This window comes from Sceloporus occidentalis, unplaced genomic scaffold (genome assembly GCF_023333645.1).
Source record: "Sceloporus occidentalis isolate IW3139 unplaced genomic scaffold, rSceOcc1.0.p SCAF_22, whole genome shotgun sequence".
NCBI lineage: Eukaryota > Metazoa > Chordata > Lepidosauria > Squamata > Phrynosomatidae > Sceloporus > Sceloporus occidentalis.
The window spans coordinates 1,415,093-1,433,503 of record NW_028317002.1 but is presented as its reverse complement, the minus strand read 5'-3'; the positions used below and the strand labels follow the sequence as shown (position 1 = coordinate 1,433,503).

At 35.2% G+C, this 18,411-nt stretch overlaps 1 protein-coding gene across 1 annotated transcript in view; it reads right to left on the bottom strand.

The window, feature by feature from the left end:
• Nucleotides 1–200: 200 nt before the first annotated feature.
• Nucleotides 201–18,411, bottom strand: part of LOC149300876 (CD166 antigen-like) — a 61,368-nt gene continuing 43,157 nt past the window's right edge. Inside the window, exons 4-17 of the mRNA XM_089484460.1 lie at nucleotides 14,487–14,587; nucleotides 12,384–12,603; nucleotides 10,792–10,856; nucleotides 10,234–10,321; nucleotides 9,010–9,192; nucleotides 8,027–8,154; nucleotides 6,648–6,777; nucleotides 6,049–6,161; nucleotides 5,161–5,293; nucleotides 4,521–4,654; nucleotides 3,882–4,014; nucleotides 3,364–3,402; nucleotides 2,620–2,725; nucleotides 201–288 (exon numbers count right to left, since the gene is read on the bottom strand). Of these exons, the coding sequence (XP_089340586.1) occupies nucleotides 201–288; nucleotides 2,620–2,725; nucleotides 3,364–3,402; nucleotides 3,882–4,014; nucleotides 4,521–4,654; nucleotides 5,161–5,293; nucleotides 6,049–6,161; nucleotides 6,648–6,777; nucleotides 8,027–8,154; nucleotides 9,010–9,192; nucleotides 10,234–10,321; nucleotides 10,792–10,856; nucleotides 12,384–12,603; nucleotides 14,487–14,587 (1,661 nt within the window). The remainder of the gene's footprint in view (nucleotides 289–2,619; nucleotides 2,726–3,363; nucleotides 3,403–3,881; nucleotides 4,015–4,520; nucleotides 4,655–5,160; nucleotides 5,294–6,048; nucleotides 6,162–6,647; nucleotides 6,778–8,026; nucleotides 8,155–9,009; nucleotides 9,193–10,233; nucleotides 10,322–10,791; nucleotides 10,857–12,383; nucleotides 12,604–14,486; nucleotides 14,588–18,411) is intronic.

Below are 18,411 nucleotides of genomic sequence, written 5' to 3'. Positions count from 1 at the left end.
TAAAAAAAGCAATAGCCCCACAAATGCATCCAAGTTAAAAACAATGTTTAAATGCTGAGGTATGTCTTGGTTGTGGATTTTCACATTCACCCCGGTGGTTTGGAATCTAAAGTTTGTCGTTACGTACTACAAAGATGTCTGGATAGCAGCGACTTGGCAATGCAAACTCACCTTCGGTACTTCACAACTGGCGCTATTTCTTAGGCTTCTGATTTGTGATTGTTTTCTTCCAGCTTTTTGTTTTCTTCAGTGTTACCAAGTTCTTTGCCTACATGTTTTGAAGCCGAGCTAAACAAAAAAATTGCAATGATCAGGATAAAGGGAAAAAAAGACACACACACACACACACTTCTAAAGCAAATCAATTTAACCCAGAAGTAAGATAAACATTCCCTCATGACTCCATTGGCAGTCATAATAATCCCTCATCATTCCAATGTAAAACATGACGCTTTAGCGACAAGGAAAAGTTCTCTTTATACATTCATCAATATCAACATCCCTCTATAGCTACCTCTCTGTCGCAATCATTGTTTCGGGCATAAAAACAGAACTGCAGTATAAGCAGGTGACAAATACGACAAACATATAGGAACAAATCTTTTAAATGTGATGACAGATCAATAATCCACACTTCCACGCAATTTGAAGGAAAGATGCTCCAACGAGGTAGGCCATGCTTTATTAAGTCATCACATACTAAAAGCAATCTACAGTGTTTGAAGTAATAAAAAGTAGATTTTCATGCGTTCATTTTTATTTGCTAAAAACACTTTGTTTTATCACTTCTGAATTCAAGCTTTACATAAAAGAAACCATTAAAACCGTGCATGCTGACAGCGGGAGGGTTTTTAGTAGACATATGTTATTAAAAGTCAAGAAGGTAATTGCTTTGAATCAATGTGTGCTGCTGGCTTTGGCAAGGTTCAGCACTATTCCTAGGACGCTTGCCTACTGCTATGCGATTCTTTTTATAGGCTACCATACATAGAGCTAAGAAGGACTTAAGCCAAGCCAGCAGTTGGTCTCAGAAAAGGGCTACTGTGTTATCGATGGGACTCTAAGCCATTTATGTTAACACCTCCCTCAAAATTGACAGTGCAGTCCCAAAACTACTGAAGATCAGTGTATATTCAAGTATTCATGCCAGATAAAAAAAATGCAGGCACAGAATAAAAGGCATCATTTCAAGAATATTAGACAAAAGGATACCATTGAGAGAATGTGATGAAAATTCCACACTCCAATGTTTCTTTTTGGCTTGAGAGAACATGAAAAAATGGGATTGTTTTGAACATGAAATTTCACTTAGGACATGCATAAAACACAAACAAGACACTACATAATAATGTGTCCCATGGGGCAGAAAATGAGAAAGCCTGCTACAAGTATATGACAAAGGCTCTAAAACGCTCCAACAGGCAACAGAAAGGTAACTGTTAATGCATGCAAGTGATTTTAACAAAAGGGCAACATATATTTTCTACAATTGTTCTTGCTTTTTTGGCTGCCTATTAGGACTTAAGCAGAGTGTACTAGTAATGATAAAACCAACTATATATTCAGTATAAACTCCGTCAGTAACAAAAAGGTGCACAATGCAATCATCGCAAATGCCAAAGACCTTGAAGCAGCCAGAAATCATCAAGCCAGGAATGTCTGAAGTGCTGCTTGGAATTTCAGGTTCAACAGGAAAATCTGCTTTACTGTACATTATACAGACATTAAACGTTAAATTGTATTTAATTGTGCCATCTTGTTCCAGTTTAGATATAGCAAACTTGTGTTAATCACATCTTAAGTGATTTTATATACCGTAACATCTAGACTGAGGATAGTCTTTAAATTAGCTAAGTAGAGCACTTGAGGTCCATTATTGCCCTCAGGAATGAAATCACATATGTTGGATCAGTACACAAAAACAAGGCAGCCCCAGGAACAATACAACAGATGCATTTTTTCCAGCAGTAAAGTATTAAAAGGGACACATTATACATGTTGTATTGTCAGCGTGATTCTTGAAAGGGAAAGAGAGCTGACTATGTATTAATACATTTTCTTCTACCTGATGGGATTTCTAATCTGGTTATTTTCCTACTGTAATACAAGTTATCCTCACAATGATCAAGATTCCCAAACTAGAACTGACCCACATTCAAAATAATTTTAATACAAATACCAATTGATATAAAAACCATTACGTTCCTCTTGTAAGTGACAGACATGTAATACTAGCATATAAACATCCACCTTCTCCCAACATCAAATACTTAACGTAGTAAGGGAAATTGAACATGCATGTGATATACGTATAGCGATCCTGAATCTAAAGTAAGACCAAAGACTGATTACGGTTTCAGTCTTTACCTAGGAAAAATGGGCAGACTAGATTGCTCATATAGTTCTTATCTGCTGTAAAATTCTATGTTTCAAACCATCACCTCCATTATAAAATAGATTTTCCCTCTTGACCCCATGAACAAAGATGTTAGCGATCTGTTGATCTTTTCTTTTTTCCTACTGCCCTCACTTTGGTTGCCTAGTGTTAATTCAAGCACAAATTTCTACTGAACAAAAGAAAAATGCAAATGAAAAACATCAAACTGAATTTCAATTTACCTTGATCTCTTCATGTAAAGCCAATAAGCTAATCCAGCCACAAGAGCAGCCAGCAGCAGGCCAACGACAATTCCCACAATGAGTTTTGCATGGTCGTTATTGTCTTCTATAAAACAAATGTTTTTGTAAGTAATAAACCTATAGACATCTTGGATTCCTTTGCATTTATCACATATATAATGGCTTGTACATTACTTCAACACATTAAGCACTCATGCTCCGTCCTACTTGGGACAAGCACAACATGCCCAAAATATGTGCAACCAAAATGAATGAAATGAGATGAGGAGGACTGACATTTGCTTCATATCACTATTGCATACAGTTGATTCCCTATGACTTCTCAATATTATAAGCCACCAATTAGAAATAATATTGGAATCAAAAAAATCTTAGCCCCAAGTTCTCTAGGTTTTAGGTTTCTTTTTGTTTTTTGCTTCTGGGCCAAAGATTTCACAGCTGTTTTGCAGAAAAGCTTGGTTTAGACATGGCTCCTTCTGTTACATTTTAACTTCCAAACATTGGTTTCTTCAGTTTAAGAGATGTAATAGTATTTTGCTTTAGCTTCCAAAGATGGTATTGCATAAACATAATATCTAATAAATTATGTATTGCTTAAGACAACCCTAAATCATAATGTTCTTCATAAGATTCCTGTTGTTCCCAGGGGAAAACCCATAGAAAAATTGCTTAGAGGAAAAGAGAGCTGGAGAGGCCAGTTGAAAACCTTACTCTACTACTTACCACTTCTACCATTAGGCTCATCTCGATCTACGATGTTGACTGAAATGAAAAATTGAAAATGGAAATTAAAAACACTATTTTTGGTGATGGGTGCATTAGAAAATCCTTCACCGCATACCTCAGAGCAAAGGTGGAATTTAGAGTTTTGGTCTAATTTTGGATTACGTATATTAAGGTTTGCTTTCCCTAAATTTCCACAACACTCTGTTGAGTGTTCACCACCAAGCAAATCAATAAAAACCTCTCCAGTATCCATAGCATGGGGTAAGGCAGTATGCATGTAGTTGCTGTGCGACAGTGAATGAAGCATTGCCTTCCTACAGCTCTATGACGCTGAGGCAGGACAAAGTTTGACAAAAGCACCAATGGAACAGAGTATGGGGCAACGGCAAAAATACAGACAAAGGAGCACAGCACAATTTGCAAGGTAAAATACAGGGCGTAGTGGTTTCAGTGATATATACAGGATATGATGAACACGTATTATGGTTTCAGACCTCTGTGTATAATTCACTTACTAGCTGAGACGTTCAAAAAGCGGACTTCTTTTCCAAGCTTGTTTTCTGCACTGCAAACTACAGTTACATTCTCCTCTGGTGAGATGATAATTTTGGCCGAATACTTCCCGTTACTCAAAGTTGTTTCTTCTGTCTATCGGAGATGAGAAATTGAGAAATACATTTTGTATGCCATCTTGTATTACTCCTGTTCGAAAAATACTCAAGTGCTTTTGCCTTGTTAGTACTTTCTACATATATATAATTACAATACACAGCCGGTTTTTGCCGTCCTTTATACCACAAAAGAGAAAAACATTTAAAACTGAGAAATCCGTAGGGTTATAACCAATTTCTTCTATACTTGCCACAGAAACGGACCAAATAGCAAAGCAAAACATGCATGCAAAACACAATTTACATGTCCCTGTAAACTGCCACTCAACTAGCTATGCTTGTACAATACAGAAACATTTTTCCCTATGCAAAGCAGACAATTGCGATTGCAAGATTACAACTGTAGAACCTTTGTGCTCTAGTAGCTTGTGGCTTTGTTGAGTGGAAAGCCTAAAGATTATGCCAACAGCTATGTATAACTTGGCAATGACTAAAAGGAAAATACATGTTTTTCTAGGCCACATATATAAGAAATGAACTTACTTTGTTTAAGAAGCCTCCGTTGCCATTACTGGTACACTGCACTTCTGGTTTTGGAAAGCCTTCTACCTCGTATGTGATAGTTTTAGTCTTCCCATCAGAGTTGGCTTTCTTTGACAATTTAAGACGTGGATTTCCTTAAAAGGAAAAAAAAAAAGTTCAATATGAACTGTTTGAAGTTTCCAGTCCTCACTGATTTTGGACAGCACTCTGCTACGTGATAGAGGATGAAATCAAGTAGAGGGGTACTAAAGCTGTTGTGCTGTGAGCCTAATAAAAGGTTAAGAGACTTCAGAAATGTTTGATGTTGAATAAGGAATGGCTGTGAAACTCTTATAAATGCTTGAAAATAAACCGAACATGTTCAATGCTTTTTGGTTATGCTAAAGTTTAAAGTATAATTAAAGAGATGACTGTACAAAACAAATTATTATTGTATAGCCCAACAGGACTATTGTCAGATTATAGTTTTTGAAGTAATATTGAAAAAATAGTTGGATAATCCTATTGTGCAGATGGGGCTTGCGCTTGATCACCATATGCAAAAATAGCCATGACTAACAGCAACATATACCATAAGCCTTAAAACTGAAAAATGGAGTGTGTAAAAACTAAAATATGGTAGATTAAGGACATTGCTCACCTTCAACAGTAAGTCTGAGGGTCTCTTTTTTCCTAAGCCCATCAACTTCCAAAAGGTACGTTTCACATTCATACAACCCAGAATCTTGATATTGCAAGTTTTTAAATGACGGCTGAGGGAGGATTTTGTGATTCTGTTAAAAAGTATCAAGGAAAAGAAGAGATGGGTTAAATAGTGATAAAATATTGTAAATACTATTGTGTGTCATTCTACATCACATTGGACACTTTGAACTAAACAAATTAAGCAGTAGTCACAGATATGAGGCTGGATTAAAGACCAAAGAGAAATCCCATGCAAATAACAATCCTCCCAAAATCTGGAATGAAAGAAATTAGCTAATTTACAGTAAGATTTATAACCTTTTTTCCATTGCAATTTACAGCAGATTTATCTCATTAAATCTAGCCCACTGCATAATTGTACAAAAGTGGCATGAAATGCAGCGCTTATAAATGCCAAAGAATCAAAAATAGAAATATAATTTTCCTGATATAAAAAGTGTCCGCTTAGTAAGTAACGGATTGCCAGGAAAGTTGCACTTGCAGCTCACTGACTTCAAGATACATTAGGAAAAGCCAAGTCTAGTGATTTTCTCCTGCAAGAACATCTTGCCTGACCCTGCCTAAGACATGGTTACACCAGGGTGATTAAGTTAAATCACCAACTGAACTATGCATTATAGTTGAACAAGTTGAACACTCTCCCTGACAACTTTGCTTTAGTAAATAAACCCCCGGGTGATTTTATACCTGAAAATGTATATTTAATATTTGTAAAAACTATGAAAGTGTTTAGGCGGACATATTTTTAGTAACAGACAACTGTTTTTCAGAAATGTCATTTTCAGATCAACAGAACTTGGAAAAGGGTTAGTCAAACACTTACCTTCAACCAAGTGACAGAAACATTTTTGCTAGCAGATGGGATACACGATACAGAAAGTGCCTCTCCAACCTTTTTGGTGACCTCGCCACTGGGTGTCATAGACAAATCTAGATCTGGAAGGTAAAATACAGTATGTCAGGATTAGAAAAAGTAAAGACTTTTTGGCACATCAAAGGCTTTGAAAAGGCAGAAATCAGACAATAGTTAAGTAGTTAGCAGATTTTTTTCCCTGTGACAATTGTCCCCAGCAAAAATTATGAACTAGACACATTTTCCAAAATTAAGGAATTATTTCTGGGAGACATTTGGGCATTCATCGGTACTAGTGACTGTATTTCTAATGCTGCATTCGTTAACAGAAAAGTGTTAACCTTAGCAGATGTAAGTAGGGCTACTACTAATTAATCATATTGTTAAACCAAAGAGTGTTAAGCTGATACCACCTGAAGGTTGGCACCAATGTGAAAAGTGTTCCTTTTCATTATTTTCTTGACAGACTGAAATACATGCAATTAAATATACAGACAGCACATCATTAAGATTGAGAAAAGAGTGGATTGTATAGCAAGCCTCGTCAGAAACAATTGAAAGTTACTTACAGTGCACAGTTACTGTTGTTGATGCAATCATATTTTTATTTAACAAGGAACATTTATAATCCCCTGACGCATTTCTTCTTATGTCTATTATAGGGTACGCACTTGAACCAATTATTCCTTCATCATGGCCCTTTGTATGAGAAAAATACAAACATGGAAATAAGATAACATGGCATGAGACATAAAACTCAAACAGCTACGGATCCTTGAATAAAAACAGCTGGCAAAAATAAGCATAATTACTGTATTTGCTCAATTATAAGACAAGGTATTTTTAAGAGCAAATGCACTGGTAGAAGTCTAGGGAAGCACTGGTAAGTCAGGGGGAGGGTAAAAGTGGCATATGCGGGGTATAAGGGCTTTCTGGAGGCAGAGTGGCATATAGGGGGTTAAAAGGAATACCAGGGAGGAGCGTGGCATATAGAGGGTTAAAAGGAATACCAGGGAGGCAGAGTGGCATATAGGGGGTATAAGGCATTTCGGGGGGGCAGAATGGCATATAAGGGGGTAAAAGGCATATCTGGGGGGGCTATGTGCATAACTGGGGGCAGGTTGGCAAATAAAAGGAAATAAAAAATGCATTTTTCTCAATCATAGTTTTTATTAAATATGAAAATAGTTTACATGTGAATATTTACTAGTAAAACTTTTTTCATATAGGGTAGTCTTATATTCAGGGTCTTTTTTTTCCTAAATTAATATTCCAATTTGGGGGGGGGGTCGTCTTATAATCAGAGTCGCAGTTATGCATTTCAAATAATGTACAGATCACCAAGGGTGATGAAAGAGGACACATTGTAAGTTAATTTGGTCATCCTACTTATATAGGTATTGTGTAACCATAATATGGGACCCACACTTATTGGTTCACAGACCTGGAAAAATATCTCCAACAAGTAGAAAAGGTTACCATAGAAGAAATTGTGCTATTCAAATTAAAACATTGGATTAAAGTACTCAATGCCCTCATTTAATAAATGCTAATTTAAATAGTCTGTTGCATAAAGGAACAGCACGTGCCTCCACTTCACTTACACTGGCACCCTAGGTAAAAGGCAAATGTCGATACCATGCACTCCTGACTTTGGGTCATTCACTGAAATAATGCCGTCAGGAATCAGCTGACTGGTAAGTAACAAATGAATGTTTCCCAAAGAATTCTAGCTTGAATCAAGGACTGCTGACATAATAAAGCTGATACTGCCGAAACAAGTACAGGAGGTCTGCAACATGTTGGAGTAGTCCTCAGATGTTTATAATGATCCTTTAACACACCTAACAGAACTTATTTAGTGCATAAGGCAGCAATATTTTACAATTCATTGGGCACTGCCTCTTGTATAATAATGTATAAATGCACAACAATGCTTTAGACTTACGGGAGGGTAAAACAAAAACTCTTGTGGAGGAGGATTGCCATTTCCTATACATTTCAGAGTGATGTTATCACCTTCCTTTACTGTGTTTCTTGGCGAGTGTACTTGAATTGTCACCTTCTCTGTAGGGTCTGTAAAAAGAATGGGGGGGGGGAAACAACTGTCAATTACACACTTGTCTTCTACATACTATACAATTTAAACCAGTGAATTATTCACAGGTTTCACATTAAGTGGGGCAAGGTAATTGCCTTAATGCATCCTTTATAAATAGGTTGCAGTTAATGGGTGCTTACTATACCGAGAACTGTTCCTAATTAAAAGTGCTACAAAATAAACTCTATAATATAAAACCATATAACTTCAGCAAAATGTTTTAACGGAACATTTTCATCCAAACAGCAGAACCCATTACTATTTTCACTACAAAGGACCGGTAGGAACAATTAAACGGTGGGAGTTTCATCAAGCAGGATTTTAACAGCATTACTTTATATATAGATTAAAACCATCTACTGTTTACAGAACAAAAAAATACAAATAGACTACTTAGACCAAGGTCTTCAGGGCATGAACCTGCTTTCCTAATGGATTCTTACATATTATGCCCTATGATGAACGTATGACTGCTGTAGTTACTGTAGATAGAACTGGACAACAATGCTTCAATGGGTACTTTACATGTGCATTCAATTACAAAGATGTCTAATACAGAAGAAAAAACGTAAAAAAAAAACTGCTCTAAGATAATTTTTTATCTAGACTGTTACATTGCAAATTGCAAACAAAGTAATGATCCTGCCAAACAACTGCCCACAGGTAAAGACAAAGACAAAAGCACAAAACAAAAGACATTTTAAATTAAAAAAATATCTGCATTTTGATGAAAAAAAGAACGTAAATTGTCTCAAATTAAACAATATGCTGAGCACACATTGGATATTGCTTAGCTTTGTTCAAATTACATAAATCAGTGTGTCACTTACAATAGATATCGAAAATTGCCAAGTCAGATTCAGTAGATATTTGTCCGTTTGGCATGTGATAGGTGACTGCACAGGTAAACTCTGCATCAATGTCGTCCTTTGTTGCCATGTACTGTAGTGATGATTGCACACTATGAAGTCCACTTGTTGCATTTCTCTCTTTTGTTGACTGTATAACCACAACTGATGGAAAAAAGAGGAAAAGAGGTTATTATAAGGTTGTTTTTTCCCCTTTTATTCATTAGTACACGTTTCATACAAAATTAGCCCTTTAAGGACAAGCTTTTTTTTTTTTTTAACTCTTCATGACCATGTCTGTTTTAACATTTTTGCAGTGCTCGTGGTGGTATTTTTTGTGTGTTTTTTTTCCCCCACACACATTCTGCTTTAGGTATGAGTTTACAGCTCTTGGTATATGTCACTGGCAAACAAAAACCCCAATACGTGTTCATCTCCTGAGTACAGTGATGCGACATGCATAGATTTGTTGAGTTGTTTGGGGGGCTAAAAGGTAACGTTTGGGAGCTGCGCATTTTGTGTTTTTAAATTTTGACAGTTGGTCAGTCTGCACTAATGTCCTATTACATATAACAGTTTTATTTCAACTTTTATATATATATATATATATATATATATATATATATATATATATATATATATATATATATATATATATATATATATATTTTACTAATTGCATTGTGATTAGTAAGCGGGGCTCTATTGACCTGCATGATTGAATGCAGAGAACAGACTCTCTTGCATTTTAAATGCACAAAACGTGTTCAACCAAATATGTCTCATGATTACTACTGCGCATTCATGGTGCATTCCTTGCCAGCTAGCAACATCTCTTGCAAACATGATACACCCCCTGATTCATAGGTGCAGAAAGCTTATCTTTTGATTTCAATGGGAGTGTTTTTCTGCCAGATTTAAGTAGCCAAAACTGATGCAAAACACTTAAGACAGCAGGTGCTTATTTTAAAGGGAAACTCCAATAGCCCATACTTAATGTTAAATTACACAAAACAAGTATTCGCCAGTTTGTATGTATGTATCTATGTATGCATTATCGAAAACCATAAACATGCTTTTTACAGGCTTTATAATATATATCTGGCGAGGGATATAGACTGATGCAAATAACGAAAATAAGAATTATTAAAGAAGCTTGGGTAATTGACAAAAATGGGACAAAATGCTTAAAATCAATAATACTACCTCCATCCCGTGGTTCAAGGACTTTGCCATTTCTGTACCACGTAATATTGCCATCTGGATAGCTATCTTTTGAAACACATTCTCCAACCTGAATACAAAAGAAATGTTTGTTTGGTATTCAGTGTATATTATAAAGATTCGAGTCTTGACCCGGAAAATGGGACAAGCGGTGCTTCACCTGGAGATCTCCGGGTCAAACCCAGAGAGTTCACAGATATAAAATATAGTATTACACAACTTATTCTTACATGCAATACATCTATAACAAATTTTCAGTTTTTCAATTTTAAGACTGTTTGCCATTAAATAAATTGGTATTTATTTTAGGCCTTTTACTTTATTGGCCTGAATATGCCCCTTGCCACAATGATTTATCATTAATAAAACAAATGTGTGGTATACGCAAACTTCACTGAAATCTGTGCAAATCAGACCTTTACTTTAATTTGAGTGACTTCATTAAATATTTATTATAGATTCAAAAAATGTGGGCAGGAGCACCAACATTTCAATTCACAGATTTGTTTTTAGGGAAACTATTTAGTCCACTTGACTGACCTTGTTCAGTTTTCCTGTTTCCAAAAATATTGGTTGGTTTAGAATTTCAGGTTTGGAAGAAGGTTCTGTAAGAATGAAAAAGTAGAAAAGTTTCATATCATTCCTTACAGTGCAGTATGAGTTTGTACACTGGGAATCACACCAATAGTTATTTTAGTTTATTTAAATGCACATTATATAGTAAACATATCTACAGTGCTATGAAAAAAAATTTGCCCCTTCCGGATGTCTCCTGTTTTTGCTAGTCGAATGTTTCAGATAAACTAATTTTAATATAAGACAAGGAGAACATGAGTAAACACAAAATGCAGCTTTTAAACGATGATTTCATTTATTGAAGACAAAGAGTTAATCAAAACCTATATAACCCATGTAAAAAAGTAACTGCCCCCTAAACATAACAACTGGTTGTGCCATCCTTGAAGGGCAACAACTGCAATCAAAACTTTTTGTGTTTTTTTTTTTTTTGGTCAGCCGTGGTTCTTGCCTTTCAAATCTCCCATGGGTACCTTTTTTACATAGTTGAATGGTGAACACTGGCCTTAACTGAGGCCTGTAGTCATTGATTGGTAGGCCAGCCACTCCTGTGAAGGTTCATCACTGTTTCAAGTTCATCTGTGGTTCACTGGAGTCCCAGAACCTTAGAAACCTTTGTAACGCTTTTCAGACTGATAGATATCAATGACTTGGTTTCTCATCTGTTGATTTTCTTTAGATTGTGGCATCATACACTGATTTTTGAGACCTTTTAGCCTTCCTATACTTTGCAAGACAGGTTCTATAAAACCGATTCTTAGATTCCACAGGGCTGGCAGTAATCACGCGTATAGTAAAATTGGTTGATTTTTTCACATAGGGCCAAGTAGGGTTGGGTTGCTATTTTTTCCTTCTATACATTAAATCATTTCGTGTTAACTCAGGTTATCTTCGTCTAATATTAAAATTAGTTTGATTATTTGAATCACTTAACTGGGACAAATATTCAAGAATAGAAGAAATTGAGAAGGGGCAAATACATTTTCATAGCACTTGACATTTTATACATTGGATATATACTACTATAGCTAACAAGAACCAGCATCAACCTTTCAGTTTTAAACATTTTCTTTTTAACATTGCAAAATTTGCTATCAACACAGCATATAGTAAAGATTTTCCACCAATCAACATTGGCATTTATTATGTAAAACACTAAACAGTGAGTAATATGAAAACCTCATGGTGCGTACCATGCAGTACAAAAGAAAACCTTCATAAACGGCCCTTTTTCTGCTTTTGTCAATGCGAACTATTTCATTGACACAATTCACCCCATTGTCCCTGATGTACTATGAGAAACAAGCACTTGCATGTAGTTGAATACTAAAATAAATTGAAGATCTCTAACAGGATCTCTCAAAGTATTATAAAGTCATATAAAGTAACAGCTAATGAAATGGTTTGAATGATTCATTTTTGTAATTATGTGCCGACATGATATATTTTACTATTTAGTAGGTTATGCTACTTAAGCAATGGTTCTTTAACATACAGCTGCACATGTAGTTAAGCTTTGAATAAAGAATCATAAATTTGGCATAATATATACTCACTGAATACTTTGACTACTGTTGGCTCTTCAAAAACATTGTCGGCTGTTATAAGCATGCATACAAATCTCTTTTCGTCACTGATTCTGGCACCAGAGATGAACAAGGTATAGTTCTCAGACAAGTTTAGACGTCCGTTGTACTCTGGAACATCATCAAAACTAAACTTGTTTTTTACAGCAGACCGAGAAGCTACAAATACAGCTGTTCCATCGTTTTTTTCCTAAAAAACCCAAATCAAACAAAAAAAAGGTTATTTTACAGAACACAGATTTAACAGTTTTTTTTTGTTGTTTTAAGCTAGCTAGCTTTAATTATATTGACTAAACTCATAATAGCTCTAGGTCTGCTGAACTCTGGTGTGATAGCTACATTTTTATATGTTGCATTAAACAAATATTCTAGTTTCTTAGTCCACTAAAGAGCTCTGAAAGTGGTGTGTGTCTTTTCCCCAAAATCTAACATTTTACAGTTGAAATACTTTACAACTGCGTGAAAAGTGGGAGATTGATGATTTTGAAGTAGCCTTGGTTCAGAAACACACACTTTTGCCGATTGGTTTTGGAACACTAAAAACAGCTAAAAATCCCATATGTTGTGCTTGGTATACACAGGTGTGAGTGTGTGTGTGTGTGTGCACACGTATATACACACACATATTATATATATATATATATATATATATACACACACACACACACATACATATGCACACACACCAACTGACACTTGCATTTACACTCAGTACATATTCAATACAAATGTTTCTTCAGTATCCATCTAAATCATAAAATATCATACATAACGATAGAATCAGTAGTATCTTGTTCAAATCAGTGGAGTTGTTTTAATGTTAAATATAGCACATAACTGCCACTGATGCTGGGCATGCACTATTTATTTAACAATGCCAAGCCCAAAGTATATACAACCCCCCGCCAAATAGGTCCTTCCAGGATCACAAGTGTAAATAACCAACACAAGATAAACACCCAAATTCTATGTAGATAAATATCTAAAATTTACAAAAAATTACCACCAAGGGGATATTTGTTTCTTTATAAAACCACTGATCAACTGCGTTCACGGTTTAACCCAATTAAGTCCGATTATGGACTGTGTTATTTTCATTTGGCGCAGCCGGGCTGTATCCCTGTCTCTGTCCTGCCCCTGTATAGGTACTGCTTTCAAACTAAAAAACCTAAGGGAAGCTGGTGAAGTGGTGGCATTATTTTTCTCCTTGTCTCTGTCTATTATTTTTAACACATTATGTAAAAATTTGCACAAGAACACAAGACAATATATACAACAAAAGCCATGGAACAACTAATACACATTTGTAAAAGTCGCTCTTTTTATCTATCTACGAAGGGTTAACCCACTTTGAAGCCAAGTTTCCTTTGGAGGCAAGGTTCTGTGATCACTGTGGAATAGCTGATCTCACAAATTAGTTTGTCTTTTAAATGCTTGACTAGGGCATAAAGGTAAATATTTTTAGTTTGAGTTCTTCGGCATTACGCATACTGGCTTATGCGAGGGTCAGTTCGTGTTTATTACTTTGTTGCACACCTATTTCTATATATAAATGTACAGAACCGCTTTCAGTATAAAAAAGCCAACATGCTTAAGGGGTTAATGATTATTTCTGATTTGTTTGTTTGTTTTACTAGCATTAGTCCTCCTTGGTTACAAAAAGCAAAGATGCGCATTGTCATGCCTAGCTGAGCTCTGTAAAGTGTTACATTAGAAAGTTCCATAATCTGACTTAATTTTTGGTGCAGTCACAAAGGATTGCAGAATAATGCTAGTATGCCGAATGAAAGAAACATCCAGCGCAGTTTGAATTAAATTTATCACAAAAGAAAAAGAAGTGTCTGCGCAAAAAACCCTCCAAATGTATATGCCGACAACAGGGCTCCGCTCAGTTAACATTGTACCTCTAAAGACAAAAAACAATGATAATCATGTAAAATTGCTTTAAACAATATGAATAAGGTGTATGAATTGAGCTGTTGCAATTTATGCATTGGCTGTTTTACACCCAAAAGGAAAATGTTAACGCGTGGATATCTGATAAAAAACCCCCCCCAAAAACCCAGTACTTACGTATTTCCATTTTCCAAACAGAAGACCTTCAACTATGTCTTGTCCGCAAGGTATAGCAATAGTTTCTCCGTAAACCGCACTTGCCGTATGCAAGCCAAAACCTAAAAAAAACAAAACAATATAGAACATAAAATGATAGACTACAAAAGGTCTTAGAGTACAACTGGTGAGATGACTAAGGACGTTCTTTCATGCGTTTATCGTGATGCATATTAAGTTTCACTTGATGTGTTTTCCTTTTGAAAACTAATATGAATTCTACATGCTGAAGGGCCCATCTATAAGGCATCACTGAAGAAGTTCTATCAATACGGTTCTGAACATGTGAAATAGCCAATATGGAAACCAAGTGTGCTGTAAGTGCTGCATTGTTAAATTCTCTTGGTTAATTCTAAGAAGGGCAATTGGTTTGATAAATGCTTCCCGCCATAAAGTCCCATGGCTGAAAGGGGAAATCATACTCAACTTTAAGGGAAGCTGCAGCTCCGGAGCTGCCCTCTCCATTTAAAAGCAATGCACATGCTTTCTGCACATGGGTCTCAATAAACCCCCTGGAACCCTGGAGTGTTGCTTTAAATATTAGATTTTATTTTTGTTTGAATTTAATAAACCTTTAAAGATGTATCTGCAGATTGAAATAAATACACACTATGCCTATATTAATTATATATTTATTTCAACTTCTTCACGAACATTACTGAGCACCACTGTTTGACAAGCATTACTGTATTTGTGAATTGCGTGAGGAAAATACTATATTTAGAACATGTCCCAAAAAACTAGAATTCTCCTGTCAAAACGCCTGTCTACATTTTGGTAATCACTATTCACTTGTCTGGGTTGAATTGTCAATGACAATTAGGTGCAGGAAAAAAATAAAAAAAAAAAAAAAAATGTATAATAATGCATTTCTAAGCCTGTGATTAACTTAAATTTATTCAGATATTAGAAAATAATTATTTCTTCATCGCTTAAATTCTTTAATTCATGCATATTTTCCCCCTAATTCTTGTACATGGCATAAAGTAAACACAACTACCACAGCGGTACAACTGAAATGCATGACCGATAGGACCAGACACCTGATACACAGATATATACACATATACATACACATACTAGGCCTAAGGTATAAATAAAATGATCTGAAGGATGTGGCAACCAAAACAATATGCAAATTGGCACCAACATAAAGAACTCATATATATGTATACGACGCGTAACCGCGACAAAGCTTGTTCCATATCCAGAAAATATTCACTTTTTGTTCTATTAACTACGATGCATCCTTGCAACGATCCAGATTTTTTCTTGGCCACAGATCTACGTTTTTTTGGCTTCTTATATGTATGTAAAAGTAGGTATATAACACTGTTTATGTGTAAGCTGATTGTAAAAGTAAATTCTTTTAGAATCAATGGCAACATTTCAAACATTGCACAAACACATTCATAATGATTTCAGATCACATTAAGTAAATGGGAAAAGCCAAAGAACAATTAATGGTCTAGTCACGTTATATTGGCACAACAATCTTTCAGTAAGACAGGTACTACTAAAACTTCATACCTGAAGGCAACCTTTTTAGTTAGCATCAAACTTCTAATTATAAGTTATTATAAATAAAAAAAAAAAGAATCCTTCAAGTAATTTAGGGTTCGAGGTGTAAAGGCCTTCACTGTTTTGGATGCTTTCCAATAAAGCCTTTCTTCAATTGTTGAACTGCTCCAAATTATATGAATATAAATGTACGTGCACGGAGAGAGAAATAAGACACACGACACACTCTGGGTCAGGTCCAAAATCACTCTGGTTTATTACTTTTGTGTTATAGGTTATATAGTGTCCAAAACACGTACTTAACACGTACATCACAACAATTGGTTAAATCCTTGCATAATCTGCATCAAAGGAGACAAAACCATACATGACAAAAACATGTATATACGCTGATCCAAGGGGTTTGTTTGCAAGTTAAAAGTCAGTCCTGTAATTATTATTATCCTTTGTAATAAGGGTATACGGACTAGTTGTATTTCCCAAGATATAAATACAACATATAAACTTTACACGTAAACAGAAGCTGCTTAATACAACTTATAGCATATCTGTTTTGTGTATATATATATATATATATATATATATATATATATATATATATATATATATATATCTCATTCTCTTATTCAAGAATATTTGGGAACGTTATCCATACACCGTTAGTAGAAGCGTTCCCTGCAAGATTTCCTTATAGCAAATACTATGATTTTAATGCCTTAAGGTTTTAATTGGCATGAAAACATGTTCACGTAGGGTTACATGTTACACATGTAGTTAACTGAATATGTAAGATTATCAAGAGATGTAATATTTGCAATAAATTACCATGTTTTCTGAAATCTACCACAAGAACAAGCACATAGGGATTCTTATTAAAACCCTTGGCTCATGTCATGCGTATCCTATTATCAGGATATTATTATAGCATTTCTCTCCATTAAGGGTTTTTTTTAATTGTTTGCAGTCATAGCTTTTGCTTCCAAACTAAAGTTTGTATGTTTTCCCAATTACCATAACTTTCAAGAAATTTGTTTACAAAAATTAACTGACCTTATGCATAATTTTTTTCCCCTATATTGATGTTTTCTCCATTTGTCTTCCAAAAGCTGCCTTAACCAATTAGAAACCTACCCAGTTGACACCCTTTGGACTGCTGTTCCTTGCATTTAGTAAAATATAATAAAGGATGCAGACAAATTTAAGATGAATGCCACCTGCTGGTCCAGCAACTCCAATGTGACACTTTGTCTAGATTCTGAAATGTTAACACACATGCACAAGAAGAGTATTGCCTCCTTAGAAATGCATCCTTTAGGGCATCAGTAGTTAATAGTTAATTGTCCACACTGCATTATGTGTTTCTAGTCTTGGTACTATAGTTATAAAACTCTGAATGCAGTGGGTTGTTGTTTTTTTGGTTTTTTTTTTTTTTTTTTTTTTTTTACTATCACCTTCTGTAATTGTTGGCAGTGTGTTTAATTTAATTGGGGGGGAAAGGGTCTTATTTCTGTTACAGAGTAGGAGATTAGGAAACCATTGTCTGTGCTTCTTTATTACGATGAGGCGATAGCTTAAAAAAAAACACCCAAAAAACAAAAAAACATACTGGTTCAAAATGACCATGTTCTTCCAAACATATATTTCTGCATGTAAAAAGAGCCCCAGAAAGCTCGAGGATATGATGATAAAGAAGAGTTGCAAATCAAGGACCAAGCAAAGAACGTTGAGTGGTTCAGTACCTGGAGACAATTAAGAAGATGTAAGGGATGCAGTGTTGAGGGATCTGGAAGCTATGGTTGGATGTTTGAATTCTGTGGTTAAAGAGGAACTATCACACTACAGCTCTTACCATAGCTCGATGTATTACCGTTTATGGATTAGGTTGTTTTTTTGTACGTTTGTTAATGCATTAGGTTTAAAACGGGGGAGTTTACTTTATATAACATACTATACAAGTAAAGAGATGGCAAATTAGCATAACAATTTACCGTCATTTATCTTGCTTCCCTAGCTCTTCAGGACAAAGTTGGCTTGAACCATTTAACAACCATCAGCAAACTCAGTGGGTAGGGGTAACCAGACATTTGACTTACATAGATTTTTTTTTTTTTAACCATAACGAACTACAACATTTCGCATGTGGCAAAGATAACAGAAATGCTTTATTAAAGTGGCACTCTTATGATTTAGGAAAAGATTTATATTATTCATCTGCACACTTAAAACAACCTTTTACTTGTCACAAGCACAATTGTGTGGAGTTTGTTTTTAGCTTGGCAAACCTTCAAACTCAGGAAAGACCTCTAGATATTCTCTAAATGAAATGCTGAGGCAGATAAGTATAGTGGCTCTGAAGAAATTTATT